Genomic DNA, 17,073 nt, shown 5'->3' with positions numbered 1-17,073 from the left:
TGCCCAAGCTGAAACCGAGAAGGGGAGCCAAGAATTAGTGAGGGTTCGACCAGCACTAAGCTACCGAAACGTAATGTATACAAGGAAGAACATGAGCGATTGTTGCATAATGGAGAAACAATTGGGACATCATGTTATTCCAGCAGACAAGGGCGCATGTTTATGGACGCGATGGATACAAGTGTGTTTCTTTAAAACCTCCACGTGGAGATCAGGTGCTATTGTTGAAAGACTAGATGGCGCTGTTTTGACGTCCATTTTTCCTTTTCACATGGAAAAATAACTTGGCCTTGCAGATGCAAGGCGTAGGCTACTTAGGGACTCTATGTGTAAAGATAGTAAAAAAAGATCCTGCAACTAGATCATCAGAAGGACGCAAGCTTTGCTTAGGGAGACGAGATTTGGTTTTGACACAGCCACGTAGTGCAATTCCCCAAGTCTCAACTGCCTCCTGAATATAGCGGCTACCGAAGACGCCTGTCCACTAAGGAAGAAAGGTTAGGGTTTAACGTCCCATCGTTGACAGGTGCTTCAGGGGTGGGGTACAAGGTCGGATTAGGGAAGGGTAAGAAAGGAAGTCTCCTTCCCCTTCCCAGTTTTCGGCTTAAGCGATTTAGGAAAACCACAGAAATCGTAAGCCTGGACGGCCAGATGGGGGTTTCAAATCTGGTCTCTCCAGTACTAGGTAGTCTCGTGTCTTACCACTGCACCAACTTACCCGATGACTATCAACAAAGACCTATAGTAAATGGAATTAATTCGCGAACATACAACATGGCGAAGCACCTAAAATGAAATCTGCGGTACCTGGAGATCAGCACACCAGGGAACCCGAAGCATTCAGTCCACATCCTAATACTTTAAAACAACAGGTCATTAGGTCCATGGGCTGCGTGAATAGTTTTGACGTGAAGCCGCTTTTCACAACTGTCGTACGGTAAACATTTTAGAAAAGCGAATCGCTGGCGACATATGTGATCTCGTGCTGCATTATCTGACGGCCAAATTATTTTCCCTTGTGAAAAGGAAAAATTGATGTCATGGCAATGTCATCTAGCCTTTCAACAACAGCAACTAAACTCCACATGGATGTTTTAAAGAATCACGCTTTTTCCACACTGATGAAACCAAAATACTTTCGTCATTTGACCACCTGAGGAAACAGAGCTCTGCATATTCAACTGGCATCTCGATACATACCACCGAAGAACACAGTTTTGGTGAAACAGCAAACAACGGCGTGCTACTATTTCTCGACGTGGAAGTTTGCGAGTCTCCAGACAGATCACGCGGACCCACGGTCTACATGAAGCGCAGCAGCAGCAGGTATCTCTACGTTAAGTGTCGCCACAGTCCACAGTAGAACAGTTCTTTATTATGCACTCTGACCAGATGGCTAACTGAATCTGCGACGCTGGTAACGTCAATTCGGAACTTGGGAGGACACCATGGCTGCGCCTCTTTTGTGAGGAGAGCAAATATAGCCTCTGTGAGGTGCGACAGCGTGTGGGTAAATCTCTCTGATTACAACAATCAGATTTGATGTTGCTCGATTTGGGCGCGCAGCGTGGGAGTCAGTTGTGATCGTCGTTCAGAGTCGACTGGTCGTTAAGATAAAGCCGCCGTAGTATGCCTTTGGTGGCGTACCTGAATAATGTATAACGATGGACCGAGTGTAGGGAACGTCGTCCCAGAATGAATCATTTCAGAGGGCAAGGTGTTATTAGAATCTCGTGGCATGATTTCGTTATTGTGATTTCAAAACTGTCATCTACAATGATGTTATTAAATCACTAGTTGCATCTTAGTCTGCTGTACTTTCTGAACATCATTAACTGATAGTTAAATGTTATTAATTAGTCAACAGAAAATGGTTCAAATGGCTCTGAGCACTATGGGACTTAACATCTGTGGTCATGAGTCCCCTAGACTTAGAACTACTTAAACCTAACTAACCTAAGGACAGCACACACATCCATGCCCGAGGCAGGATTCGAATCTGCGACCGTAGCGGTCACGCGGTTCCAGACTGTAGCGCCTAGAACCGCACGGCCACACCGACCGGCAATTAGTCAACAAGTCGTCGTTAAGGAAAGAGAGGTGTTATTATCAATGACTTGAGGCAAATATGGGGGAATGCGAGCTCTAACGAAATGCAGATGTTGTGTCCCACCTTCAAAACTAACCTTACAGTGATGAAACCATTAACAAAATCACGTCCGCTAAGAACAACAAGGACGAAACGAACAGGTAGAATATCCATGGATTGCTCTTCTACAATGCATGCAGGGAAGCAGCGACAGTCTGGAGAAAAAAATTAGAGACCTGCTGAGGACTACCAATGATGCCGCCGATACGCTTCACACACCGACTGAGTAGTAGTTTACATCGGAGGGACGAGGTGACCTATCAGAACAGTGCTTAAAGAGTGCGAGCGTAATATGTGGATAGCAGAACATCATGTGTCAACGGTGACAACTATCCGAAATGACTGTGGGTAACACGTATAGATGGAAGAGGCATGAGTAGTGCTACCTGCACAATATGAAGGACAATGATGATTACGCGCTTCCGTCCTCTTGGCTGCTAGCATTTGTTACTGTACGAATAAACAGCGCTTGCGAAACTACACAGCGTCACAGAAGGTACAAACGGAGCGATCAGTCGTAACCGCCACTGTGTAGCACAGAAGCAGCTCTACGTTTGAAACGCAGATACCTATTGTACACCAGTCTAAACCAATAGAACTTAGTATTTAAGAATGAATGAATAACTGCGCCTCTTCGTTTCATTACCTATGTCAGATCATATGATGAACTTCGTTTACTCTCCTTTTAAGGAAATTTAGGGGCAAAAGTGAAGAAAGTGTAACAGTGTTAATGTTGAACTGGCCCAGAAGTATTACATACCGAGACGAAGGTCACTTGCAACAGTGGTCAACACATTACATCATTTTACAACATAAGTCGATCAGCATCTTGAAAGAATATGGTATAACAGTGAATTATCATAACGAAAACCGGAAGCGAAAACTAAGAACTAAACTCTGCTGTTGTACCGTTACTGATAATCGTGAAGTCTGGCTTACTGTGAAGAAATTAATTCTTTTATTAGTTTATTATTATCACTATTTCTTGCAGGTTTAGGAGCCATTCCACATCGAAGAGCTACTAGAAGAATTTGTAAGTGAATGTGTTTGTTACTGTTAGTTTTATCGTATTTATTATAAGAAGTGATACACCCTAATCTTTCACCAGTCAGCTGTTGGCTCTAGTGTGGTAGTGTGGGTATGTAATTGCACGTTATCGAACACAAGGAATTTCCTTCGATTAGGACTGTGAAGGACCTCATAGACACTAAGTATTTAAGCCAGAAGAATATTTCTTAAAAAAAACAACAAAAAAACTAAAAGTAAAATTCCGCCACCAGCATGACGTTGTGCACTCTGCGGCGGCTTTGCCCACATTCAGTTACTCGATGGTTGCACTGAGCGTCAAAGAGTCTTCTAGAGACACGTACGGAAGAGGGGACTTCCCTGCGGTATTTCTTTAGTGTTTTCTGTAATATTCGTCTGATTTCGGGGAAGGGCGATAAAGACTTTGCAAGTACTTAGCATCTTTATAATGCGAGATCCTTATTAGGATCTACAAAGCACAACATGCGATTGCGTGAAGCTGGTATATACAGCATCCCTTCTCCCTGTGACATGGTCATGAAGTAAACGACCGCGATGAGAATTGCATAACGTACAAGGGAATGTTTTGGTCAGAATTTTGTATCTGAAGGATTTCGTTCGTGGTGGAGTTCGTGAACTTGTTCTTTTGTATGTGGAAGACAAATGGATAACAGTAAATAAGTGAATTCTGATGTTTGGGTTGCGTACTCATCCTCGTTTTACCAGGTAATTTACTCGCCACCTCAGCTGCTGTGAAGAAAATGCTTTAATTGAATATAAATAGTGAAAAGTATCTGGGATCTTTTGGAACACTTTGGTATGTACACATATGTCTCCTATGTGTCGGTGAAAACTGAACACAGATCAAGCATGAAAACAAGAAGAAGGTGTACTGGACTGTGAGAAAAGAAGAAAAATAGAAACAATGAACGGTCCACCCTCCAGATGTGCAACATAAAGCGAGTTTGAGTAGCCATGCAGTCGTGATTGTGTGGTCACAGTGTTGGACCCCGAGAGAGAGACCCGTCTTCAATCCTCCCTCGTGCACCCCTCCCCCTTTTCGTTTTTCACAGAATTATGGCGTGACCGTCCGGTCTGTTCGCTGTATTCAAATTTATTTATGTGTCATGGTGCAACGTCCATTTGCAACAGCTAGGTGTAAGGAAAGGACCTCCAGACGTACGTATCTTCTGTTTGTTCTACACAAGTACCACATGTTACGATTCTTGTGTTTCGTTTCGGAAGTTTTGACTCTTGATTCCTTTCTTGTAACCTAGTTCACACTCATTTATTTGTTGTTTCCATTTCTGTGAGAGGTCTGTGCTGCATGTCGCCAGCTTTCACTATTCGTCACATTTACTTGCGGCGGTAATATGACCTTGCCACATGATTCGTATTCTATAACCAATGTATAGAATGGCAATGGCCAAGACTACAGAAGGAGAACGGACACATCAAAGACCGGACGGAAAATCCATAATTTTGCGAGAAAAATAAGGGGGGCACGAAGGGGCTTTGAACGCGGACCTCCCGCTTTGCAGCCCAACACGGAAACCACGCAGCTACGACGTCGTGGTTCTTGCAGTTCTCTCGATGTTACACATCTTGAGAGTGAACCGTTCACTGTTTTTATTTTGTTCCTTTTTTCACAGTTTAGTACACCTTCTTTCTGTTTTCATTCTTGATGTGTGTTTAGTTTTAAACGGACTATCCACTGGGCGTTTAACTATTAAATCCGACGGGGTGCGAGAAGTGGGTGGGATGGGGAGTTTCCCTTCTAAGTCGATCCAAACTTAATCAGACCTATACACAACTAATTGTAAGAAACACATTGCAGTGAAGAATTCTCCTCAACAAATACAGCACTGTGTACCGTGCTTAATTTAATAATAAGACAACATTTTTTAAGAATATTTAGTGCTGTAGTGTGACCACAAACAACAGTTAACACACTTACAAACTTAAAAAGTTCACTTTTGGCTGGAATCTACTGTGAATTTGTGTTATATAGTGGCAAATCGCTTAAGACATAAGATTCCACATGTTTCGTGAATGGTTCGAGATATCGAAACGACGTCAACGGCGAACGAGGGTACGCAGAACGACACGTAATTTTGTTGTTTGTTTTTCTCTCTTAGCTCTTATCATCCTGGATACAAGACAAATACAGCATTTTTAAATGAAAGAAACTAGTTGCACTAGAAATCTTTTGAAAAGACGAAAACTGTGATATACCGTTGGCGTTGAAACGTTTTGCACAAATATCCGAAAAGTGTACTAAAACTGAAAGGCAAGGCGGCCGAAACGCCACCAAGTGTCGTCCTCGTGCTAGGCTCTGCCGTTGTATAAAGCCTTTCAAATGTTTACAAAAGCTGCTCACTGAAACATGAGGGCGTTAAAACATCTGAAGTAGCTTTCATCAGCCTCTTCTGTTACGGTAGAAGTTGCCAGATAACACCATTTACAAAAATTGCAGTTGACCCTGTATCGATACGTTCAAAGTTGGACCAAGAGAAAATACGTTTTATCTTAATAGTTTTTCTTACTTGGTGGTGTTTACACAGTAAAAGACTTACATTCCAATTTTAGCATTTTCTCGGACACTTTTGCTGTGTATCATTAAAAAGCGGTATTTCACCGCACTGATCTTCTCAGGAACTTTAGAATGCTGTTAAAAGAAATACATCGGTGTGTTAAAAAGATATACATGTATGAATATTTCCGTCGATAAAAGAGTTAAGAGGATTAAACACACAAGAAAATTACTTGCCCCTCTGCGTCCTATCATATGCCGAAAGACTTGGGTCGACATCTTGAACTGTTCAAGAAGTATTAGGCTGTTACATCTTATACTACTCACCGTCTATAACGAAAACGTGTTGAAGGTGTACAATAATTTTTTAAACATATTGTTTGCGAACAAAAAAATATGGGTAATGTTATTCATGTATTCTAGCATTACTTATTGGTAGAACAGTTCCCTATTTAAGGCTGAATAACAAGTACATTCTTTTTGTTCTGCTGATTTATGTTTATTTCTAACTAGTTTTGGGGCTAATTGACAATATTAAAAAACATGTTTAGTATACAATATGAATGAAAAGTGCTCAGTTTCTCAGCTAGTGTCAAGACCTCACATGCTTCAGCATTATAAAGAAATAACTTGTAATACTATAATATTGTGTAGTATAACTGCTTAGTATGGTTAATATTGTCCATTGTGTGAAGTGTAATTTCAACGTCAAAAAACAAGTTTGTGGCACAACATTCTAAGCAAGTGAATTATTTCTTGCTTGTAATGTTTGGTTACCAAAGAACTAGTGTCCCTCGCAGACACTAGTCAGTCATCTCCTGAAGATTGTTCAATAACCCGAGAACTGGTTAGAAATATCAAAAATCAGTAGAACAAAAACAGTGTACTTGTTATTCAGCCTTAGATATGGGTAAGCATTTTTACGACTGGGAATCAGCATTAGTACTGGTGTGAAAATTTCGACACGTGACGAGTGCGTTCGCCAGCGAGTGCAGCCGCCCGCTACTCACCCGTGTCCACGATGACGTCGATGAGGTCCATGCTCTTGGCGAAGGCGTCGCGCAGGTTGATGTGGTGGAAGGAGACGATGCTGCCCTCTCGCTTGGCCCTCTCGAGCGCCTCCCGCCGCTTCAGGGCCTTCTCGCGCCGCATCTGGTTCTTGTAGAACTCGGCGAAGTTGTTGACAATGATGGGAATGGGCAACGCGATCACCAGTACCCCACAAATGCAACAGACACTTCCTATCACTTTCCCGAGCGGGGTGGTGGGGTAGATGTCGCCGTAGCCCACGGTCGTCATTGTGATGCCCGCCCACCAGAAAGTTTCGGGAATGCTGATGAATTTGGTGCCGGGCTCCTCTTTCTCGGCGAAGTACGCCAGACTGGAGAATATGAGGACGCCCATGGCGAGGAAGAGCATAAGCAGGCCCAGCTCCTTGTACGAGTTGCGGAGCGTGAAGCCGAGGCTCTGGAGCCCCGTCGAGTGGCGCGCCAGCTTGAGGATGCGCAAGATGCGCATGATCCTGAAGATTTGGACCACGCGGCGCACGTCTTGGAACTGGTCGTTCGCGTTCTTATTGGTCTCGAGCAGGAAGAGGGAAACGAAATACGGGAGGATAGCGAGCAGGTCTATGATGTTGAGACCGCCCTTGAAAAATTTCCACTTGTTTGGGGACGCGCTAAAGCGTAGCACGTACTCCAGGGTGAACCACGTGATGCAGACAGCTTCGACCATCGCGAGCTGCGGATTGTCGAAGTTGCCCTTCTCGTCATTGTGCTGCAGACTGGGGATGGTGTTGAGAGTCAGCGCGATCGTAGACAGCACTATGAACAGGATCGAGATGACGGCTATCACCTGCAAACGTCACGGCTGTGTTCCAGAAATCTGCTCTGTAGCCATGCCGAGGGCATTTGATGAATGCATCAGCAGGAATTTGTGTGCCAGCGGCAGTTATTCGCGTCCAGGCATCATCTGTTCGTGAAACTCAGGCATTGAGGAGAATGCCACTTTCTGTCGTGAAACACCTTGCCGGTATTTTGAATGACTGGTATTTAATTCCTTAGGATTTGTATTTTAATGTCACTTACGCCTTGGTTCATCAAATCGTACGGAGAGGTTTTATGAAGTAGTCCACGTTAGGTGGTCCTGTGGCAAAATGTATGATTTGGATCTCTTGTTCCTTCTTATTTACGTTCCGTTCTGGCATTATTTAAGAATTTCTGCCAGAACACAAGAATTGTATATCACAGCACCAGACTTCTAAAGGCAGTAAACTTCCGCCTGTTCGTTACGCACAACACACATTCCTTTTCACAAATATTCTTATTAATGGAAGACAAATGAACGACTAAATGTTTAAAAACTGATCTCCATAATTCTGCGGTAGTCCACGATCTCTATTAATTGTACAATATGTGATATCCAGGTAGCTTAGTTAACTCTTATGAGGCCACGAAAACATCAATACGTCATGAAAATTGAATAATTCTTGTAAGAGCAAAAATTCGCTTTATATCACAGTGAAAACTCAGATACGTTGCATGATGCTGTTATTATACAATAAGCGAAAGAGGCAACTGCAACAGAACTAGATGAAAAAGTCTTTGTGTTTTTGAAGTACGTAGACATTTCTCTGTTAATCAGTCTCAAAAATTTATGACTGCACCAACTCTAGTTTAAAACTAAAATACGTCTTTCCTTTTCTCGTGATTTTCTTAATGTTTGTTAACAAGTGTTGTGTACATTGCTCATTCTGACAACACTTTAAATAGGTCTCATTTTGTAAAGTAGCTCCAAATTTTACCGCTTTAAGTACACTGGTGTCCAAATTTAAAGCAAAAAACCGCTCCTTCCCCATCCTGTTTCTAAATCACGATATAATCATACTGGACCTATTGTATCGAGGCAAACAGTGTAGAGAAGGCTTCGAAAGAGTTGAAGAGTGGCCTTTTTTTTTCGGAGAACTGCTGTGTGTGTACCTCTACGAGTCTTCACAGAAGAGAACGTCTAGAGTGGAGTCATCAACATACCACCTAGACTGTCGAAGTGTGAGCCAATGTTCTTTTCACAGACGTGTCATGATTTTGCCCGGAGAGTGATTCTATACGGATTTACATCTGAAGGGAACGTGGAACACGATTTCGAGCCCCGAACAATGTGGAAAGGGACCGATATCGAGGAGGACAGCTAAAGTCTTGGACAGGGATTATGTTGCACACTCGAACATCTCTTCATGAAATTGTACAAGTGAATCGACAAGATTTAACTGCCGTCACGTACCGTGACGAGGTCTTGGGACCTCATGTACAATTGTTGCGAGGTGCTGTGCACCGAAACTGCATACTGATGGACGATAATGTACGAGTGGTGGATGTTTTCTTGGAGCGGAAATCCTACACGCATGGCGTGGCCTGTTCGGTCTTCCGATCTGAATCCCTTGGAGCATGTCTGGGATGCACTAGCCAGACGGGCTGCATCACGTCAGTATCGACCAACCACACTCCAAGACTTACGAGCAGCTCCACAGGAAGAATGGACGTTATTGCCTCAACATGTCATTGATGACGTTATTCTTAGCGTACTCCGTCGTTGTCAGGCGTCTGTTCTCCATGTTGCAGTTTTATACGTTATGCATTTTTTACATTGTTTCTACTTTGCTATCGCCTTTTATACTGTTTTCTGGCAAAATAAACACAACCTTGCAAAATTTCCGTGTGTTGCTTTAATTTTGGGCACAAATTACGTTCAGTTTACTTACACTTATTAATGAGTGTGAAAGGTAACTCACTGGCTACCCACCACCATTTTCCTGCAAATACTGTGAGCCCCTAATTTACAACCGTCAGATTAAGGTAAAATCTACATTAACAGTGTCACCTCAGTCACCTCAAGTAAGCCCCCACTGAATATAGTGTGCCACGTATTTCGTATAGGATTCATTTAGACGACACTATTCATTGATATAGAGCGTTTACTCGTTTCCTAGCATCGATCACTGAGCATATACTGTTCCGACGTGTGAATTTTAATATTAGAGGTTTCGGGATGTCGGACAGAATAGTTAAAGAATCCCCAATAAACATAATAATGGTGTATATATGACGTTTATTGCATAAAAATAATATGTTACGTTCTTAACTGTACCTCCTGTTTCCCGAACAACCATTCTAAGGAAAATGGATAGCTTGTTCTCAACATCTAGTTCACGTTAGTGAACTGACAAACAGGAATGAAAAACGGTAATATATGTTTTTGGCACATTTTTCTAGATAATTTTATTTCAAAAATTTGTACGACTAACGTCATCCCACGTATAAAATGTAGCCTGATACAACGTGTACGAGTTCGCACTGTGATATAAATTTCCATAACAATTTCACTGCGAATATTCGAATAAATAAACTAAGGGGAGCTCTTAATTTAACGTAAGTGATGTAATTCTTTTTATTTCGCTCAAACGAGAAGCGAGGAATTTAACGTCAACTGCTGATAATATTTGGCCAAGAAGAATTGACATAGAACGTTGTAGGAAACGTTAACATTCTCTTTCGCGACAATGGGTAAAAGATTTACATGATCTTTAAGCGTATAACCATTTTATTTCAAAAAATGTATTTAAGGTATGGAAATGCATTTTATATTTTAGTGACTAGGAATAGCGGTAGTCACGATGTTTCAGACGGCCATCTAGGAGCTACAATTTAACGTTCCACTGCTGTGCAGTTTAATTTATGCCAAAATGTCGAGCCCTCAGCTGAGGTTCAGTAAACATGAATCCGTCTGCAACTGGCTTCACGAGGAAAAAAAATTGCGTTATATGGATAAGCGATCGTATCCACACAAGTAAAATAAAATCAATGATTGCGTCGAAAGATGTTTACCTAACGATCAAGCTTTTCACAAACTACGAAATAGTTTGCTCTAAAACCTGTGATGTCGCTCAAGCTGTGATTATGTCAAGTGCAGCGTACAAGAGACGATGAGGACACGTTCTAATTGTGAATGGATACATAGAATATAGGAGCTGACAGTGTAAAATAAACCAAGTTTTTTGACGTAGGATCGGTGAGGAGGCTACCAGCCGTCCATAGTGCCCGGTGCATTCCAGTCTCAGAAAAGACCGGTTACAACTGTCTGAATTGTCATTTGAATTCCTAAGGAACTACTGTTTCCTTATTATTGCTAATATTTATAGACGAAAGGACTAAAATTTCATTGTGACAATAATCTGAGTCTTTACAGACGTTCTTTAAGGAACAAACAAGACGTTAAAAACCTTTGATCTCCAAACAGCATACTCACTCTGTGACTGGGAGGCGCAAAATACATTTTCGCTGTATAGTGGTTTGAATCATCCTTTATCCGTTGAATGAGAAATTTCATTATTTCTCCTCTATTTCGCCATAATAATAAAAAATGCGTTTTACACCATCGTATAGCACAGCGCTACACCACATGCGAGTGGCAGAACGTAATTTAGCGCAGATGACACGTTAGCAATTATCAAAAGTAACTGCAACATAAAACCAGTCTAATGTTGAGAAACACACTGTCTTGCGTCGTTCACGAGCAGTCATAGTCCGTCTGAGAAATCTCTGCCCAAACCCGATCCTGGCACTAGTTGTGAAGGGCATTGCTTATCGTCCTGATACGTTTTCAGTGGTCTTGCTGAAGTAGGTAATTGTGGACGGCATCTGTATTACAAGTATGCAAACTTTCTTGTTTTTGGTTTGAAATATCTAATTTTACCCGTGTTTCATCTTCGACAATGTTCTGGATACATTTCGTAAGTCCAAAAATCAGTGTTTGCTATAGCCAGAGAAAGGGAAAAATACAAAATCTTAAGTACTCTAATGTAGCAGCAATCTACCACAGGAAAGAGAAAACGACGTTTTTGAACTCCTTTACAGCTTAAACTCTTTTAGGTTGAAAAAAATACGTATCCTTCCGTATGTCATTGCAAGTCTTCCAATAGAGTCGTGATTAACATGGGGAATATTCACTTTCTTGGTACATAATGTCTGCTCCTTGGTTTGTCTGGAAGACGTAGTACAGCGCATTCGTTTATTGCTAATTAGTATATCAGATGATGCCTGGACGTGATATCACAAATTTACAAATTTCATAGAAGCTCTTGGTTTCGCACCCGAGCTTTGAAAAATCGCAGATAAAGCTGGCCTATAAAATATCAAATAAACTGAACGCACATGTTGATAAAATAATGACAAAGTATTGTTCTAAGCTGTGCATAATTTCAAATAAATAAATTACAACTGAACTCTTAAGCGCAAATTTAGGCAATTTGGTGTATATTTAATTTAAATTAAGGTATTATACAAAGAGATTTTGCTTTCTCTCGATGTTCTGAACTTCAGTAGCCTCCGAAAAAAAGCGAAATAATTCCTTAACAGCTTTAGCATGAAGCTCTGCAGAAAAAAAAACTGAGCTGAACAGGTTCTAGGATTTGTGTTATCATTGACGCATTGCTTTCATGGCCTTTGACGTGAAATGTCAAAATTTGAGTGTAGTTCAGTGTTTGCAAAGAGAAATAAAATGGACGCTGTCCAATATGGCTTTGCAGCAGCGGTAGTAGCATTGCGCTGAGATGGAGGGCCATCTCGGCAGTGAGAACGGAACAAAGGATGGCAGTGGAAGGCAACCGTATCGCGTCGCTCGGTACATCTACGATTCCCACACTCGCCCACTTTTTCAAAAGTGATAGTCTGTGCCGGGTGTCTGGTTATAAAAGGCAACATTATTTGCACATGATGTACATGGAATATTACTGTACTAGGTGTAACATTCAACAACGGACTAATTAAGGTACTAATACCAATAGAACTGCCATTAACTTCAGCTATTACAAATCATTATTCACTTGGTGTAACATTCAACTTCAGCAAGTCGGCTAAGCTGGGTTTATTACTTCTAAAGAAAACCGTTTATATTTACGTGGTGGTATGTGGACGGGAACGCTTACTCAAGTGACCACAAAGTGCGACTCTCCAGGATGCTCTGGTATCACGAAGGTGCAAAACTATTAAGTGCTATCTTTCGTGGCAATGATAAGGTGCAGGATCAGGCCAAGAACGTTATAACCATGAATGGTAGGTACTTTACCGTATATGAGTTTGCAATGCCGGAATAGTGAAACCTAGAATGACATAGACGAATCGCTTTGCACATTTCAAAATGCTCATTGGACAGTACTGAGGCGTTAATTAACGGAAAAGATGCGTAGAAAAGGGCAGTAAATGACATGGCTACTGTATTGCTTTATTCTCGACTCCAGTGCGATAGATTTTTCAGGTTAACAATGTAGGAAAAACAAAGAGTGCTACTTACCATTAAGGTAACAAGCTAATTTGCAGACAGGCAAAATTAAACGATACACATAACCTTTCGGTCACAAACTTCGTCGGAAAAAGAGAAACACGCACCATTCACTTACCCAAGCAAGCACACCTCACGTACACATGCCAGCCAAATCCAGCAGCTTGTGTGTGTGAATGGTGCGTGTTTCTTTTTTTCCGACGAAGGCTGTGACCGAAATCTTACGTGTAAGCGTTTTTTAATTTTGCCTGTCTGCAATGTAACTTGTCATCTTTACGGTAAGTAGCAATTTGTCTTTTCCTACAGTTTTGATGTTTCTACCTGATGTATCCATTGTTAGATTTTCAGATTAATACTGAATTTTGCTGCAGTATTTCTATAGCGTTAGTTTCAATATATTTCACGATCTGCTAAAGCCGTCGTTTAGTGGAATCCTATTCCAAGCATTTCATATGGAGCTATTTTGGGTGAAAGGGTGTATTACGAACAACATTCGGTTAAACGCAGTGTGAAATTATTGTAATACTGAGTTTTTTCTTTTAGTAAGCTCAGCACTCTTAACGTCTCTTGGTTTAGAAAGACCCATTCTAAGTGTCTAGAGAAATTAATACTGTGCATTGATTTTAATCCCGTGTGTCATCACGTCAAATAATAAAATATTCTGATACTGAGCTATACGTAACATAAAAACTCTTTCCATATATTTATATAGTCCACAAATAATGCCTTCCAACAAGCATCATGAACCTCACTGAAACCCGACATTTGAGTATTTCTGTACCGACGAGCTGTAGATCTCCATTAGAACTTCCAGGCAATGGACTGCGACGAACCACCTTTGGCCGTCAATACACGAAAAAAAAATGTTATTCGTTAACGAATGTCTTGCGAAATAAAAACTCGGGACTTCCTTACTGTTTGCTACGACATTTTAACTGTCGTTCTGTACCCATTACGTACACATCGTAAGTCTCTCAAGAAAATGAGATTTTACAAAGGAAACTTGGAAGATGTTCGTTCACGCGAGAAAATATTCATCAGAATTGTCCCGCTACCGCTCGCACTCACTGGGATGAAATAGCTTTATTGCCAATTGATACTCAGTACCTGACGTAATACGTTAAACTAATAATTTCTCTAGACTGGGGGTACGATGTGATCTTACTAGCTGCAAGTGGCACTGTCCAATAAACATTCTCTGTATGCTGTTGCCTGACTGGCGTTTTCATTTTGTGGAGAGTAAACGTTTTCAGGTAATTAACCTTTTCCAAAATAAATAAATAAATAAATGATTACTTCATCGTTTACTCTGGACTGGAAAACTTCGTAGTAAAAGAGAGCCATTTCTGTGGGATAGTACTGCAGTAGTGCCTAGTGGCGGCTATTATTGCGGTGAGCCACAAATGGCATACCTTTCTTTAAAGAGACGTATCGAATGGCTTTTCTGAATGGTCACTGCAGTACATTTTGTGGTCGCTTACAGTAAAGGCGAATGCAGTCTGGAGTAATTTGAAAATAAACGGTTCTAAGTAAACTTGCAAATTTGCTAAACAAAATTATCATTATGTAAAAAACTATGCATATCAGTACCTCATGAACTGCAGTCATTGTGGCAGCGTGCTAGTAATATCTATTTAAGATGCAGTAAATGCCCATAACACTGGTGGGGCACAGAGTGTGGTGGCATTATATGATGTCAGTTGAAACATTTTTTTTTTTTCATTCTGGACATGTGAACGTGCCTGTGTTTGTTCAGTGTGTGTGTGAATGTGTGTATTTTGATGCAGTGTGGTTTCACAAACGAGGATAAGTAAGAAAGGAAAGAATCTAGAAGAAACGCCATTGCTAGTTAGCACTATGCCTACGACAACGACAATGCACTACCGTAAAGCAAACGAAAGAATAATAAACGAAATAAGAAGCAAGCTTAGGCATGAGTATGTGCAACAAACTGACCGCTAGCATGTTCTGCATTTTTTTAAAAACGTTTTCACTGTTGTCTGCAGCAGAATCTGAATGAAGAAAGTCATGCGGAGAGTTTTATACTACTCTAACCAGGCCATTGCAAAATACACACACACAGAAATAACACATTCCTCATCAGCACGGGATGCGTGAAAATGCTCGGAAAGCGTCTGAGTCGGCAACGTGTGTGTAGGTCTGGACTGGCACGGGCTCTCTCGAGTTATCATTCAGTTAGCAACCGCCGGTGCGGGTGAACAGTTCAAGACCGGCTGAAGGGAGAGACGCGTTGCCCTCTCACGAGACGAGAAGCTTCTCGCCTGGTCTGCGAGCACACGAGTTGCCGACTCACCATTCACAAGGAGACTGGCACAGGTCGCAGGAGGAAACACATACAGACAGTGCACAAGACGTCTCAAAAATGCAGTAACAGAAAACTAAATAAAATAAGACAGTAACGAGGAGAGAGTGAGCAGTAAGTTGTGCATTCCAAGAACATTGAACAAAGATTTGCATCAGTCGCAGCAAGGCGCGGGCTCCTCGGTCTGACGTCACGCCCGCCACTTCTGCCGCCGCCGCTTGACCGCCTGTGGCTGGGAGGGCCTGGTCAAGAATGACGGAATTCACTTCTCTAGTCGTCCACCATAAAGTAAAGTGATCCAGCCGAGAAACTGCATACATTAATGTGAAATATGTGTGTTGTTTTAGGGACTTAATAATTATAACAAGCGTTTCGTGTTGGTAGTTATACTAAACACAGTGCTCAGCACATGTCTTGTTTGAACTGGGCTTCCGCCAGCTTGTAAAAAGCAGTGATGTGTTCGCATTAAAACAGATATCTGACTCTGTGTATCAGATCGTCTAGTCTACCGCGTTTTAGTCAGTCTGTATTCATATTCTCATCCGACTCATTCGGAAGTGAACTAAACACTACAGTTCGAGAAGTAGTTTGATTCTGACAAGTCTGAGCGATTCGGATATTTTACAGTTTTTCACGTACTCATGCATGTTAATCCTTTTGGCCTTTATCTAACGGCCTAACAGCAAATGATAATTGCCGTCTGACCGCCACGTAGAGAACTTCGTCACCTGATGTACAATACCGTCGCAGGAAAACGGTATTTGATTTCGTCCTTTACGACTCTTCTGTGTGACCTTCCTATTATACCACAAAAGATTACCGTTTTCCATTATTTCTGCACATTATGCTGACGCTCTCGTTATTTTGATACTTAAATACAGATACCACTGTTTAATAGCACCAGTTGTTCGTTTTTGTGCTTCTAAAGTCTTTTCGTAATAAACGAACTGAAGTTTCAAAATCTGAAACACATGAACGTTTAAAATATCGGTAATGTGTAAGAAAATAAATATGATGTCTGTCACGTTCGAAATAATGGTAAATAAAGGAAGAACGTTCCACTCTGCAGGCTTTTGTCAGCAGTAAATGATGATCAGCCCAGAAAACAATAGCTGAGACGACCTACGGAACATTTAACTCATTAGCTAACTAACTAACAGTGGAGTGGGTTGTGTATTTACCACGTTCACTGGTGCAACATTACTAGAGGACTCTATTTGTAAAATATGTAAGCATTGCTCTGCATTTTGTGTGCCTGGGACTGCGAGAGAACCGGCCCGACATTAGCTTAAAGCAAAAACAGCCGGCAGTTCACCGACTTAGTTGACCCAGCGAGCACGTATTGTTAAAGTGTGCCATGTCATATTTTGACATTGGTGTGACTGCCGGCTTTTCTGTTCGTTCACAAGGTGGAGACACTTGCTGGTAATGGAGTCAATGTAGAAGCAGGCTGTTCTGATTTCCAGTTTGCGTTTCACAGCGTTGCCCACACTGGCACTGGAAACAACGTTTTCAGAATGCTGGAAATTGGACTGTTTGTATGAAGACCTTCTGGCAAGCATAATTCGATGTAGGAGAAGCGAAGTCAGCATCCGACGTACCTGAAGGAAGTGTAATAAGAGCGTTGTTGTTCACCATAAATACACGTATAAATGAGCTGGCAGACAATTTTTGTAGCTCTATGAGGCTATTCGCAGTTGTACAAAGGGA

At 41.5% G+C, this 17,073-nt stretch overlaps 1 protein-coding gene across 1 annotated transcript in view; it reads right to left on the bottom strand.

Annotated features, from left to right (window-relative positions):
* LOC126473850 (potassium voltage-gated channel protein Shab) overlaps nt 1-17,073 on the bottom strand; it is a 194,057-nt gene that overhangs the window by 101,217 nt on the left and 75,767 nt on the right. Inside the window, exon 4 of the mRNA XM_050101179.1 lies at nt 6,719-7,562. Coding sequence (XP_049957136.1) covers nt 6,719-7,562 — 844 coding nt within the window. The remainder of the gene's footprint in view (nt 1-6,718; nt 7,563-17,073) is intronic.

The sequence above is a fragment of the Schistocerca serialis genome, chromosome 4 (genome assembly GCF_023864345.2).
Source record: "Schistocerca serialis cubense isolate TAMUIC-IGC-003099 chromosome 4, iqSchSeri2.2, whole genome shotgun sequence".
NCBI lineage: Eukaryota > Metazoa > Arthropoda > Insecta > Orthoptera > Acrididae > Schistocerca > Schistocerca serialis.
The sequence above is the reverse complement of the archived record's forward strand: the minus strand, read 5'-3'. Positions and strand labels throughout refer to the sequence as shown.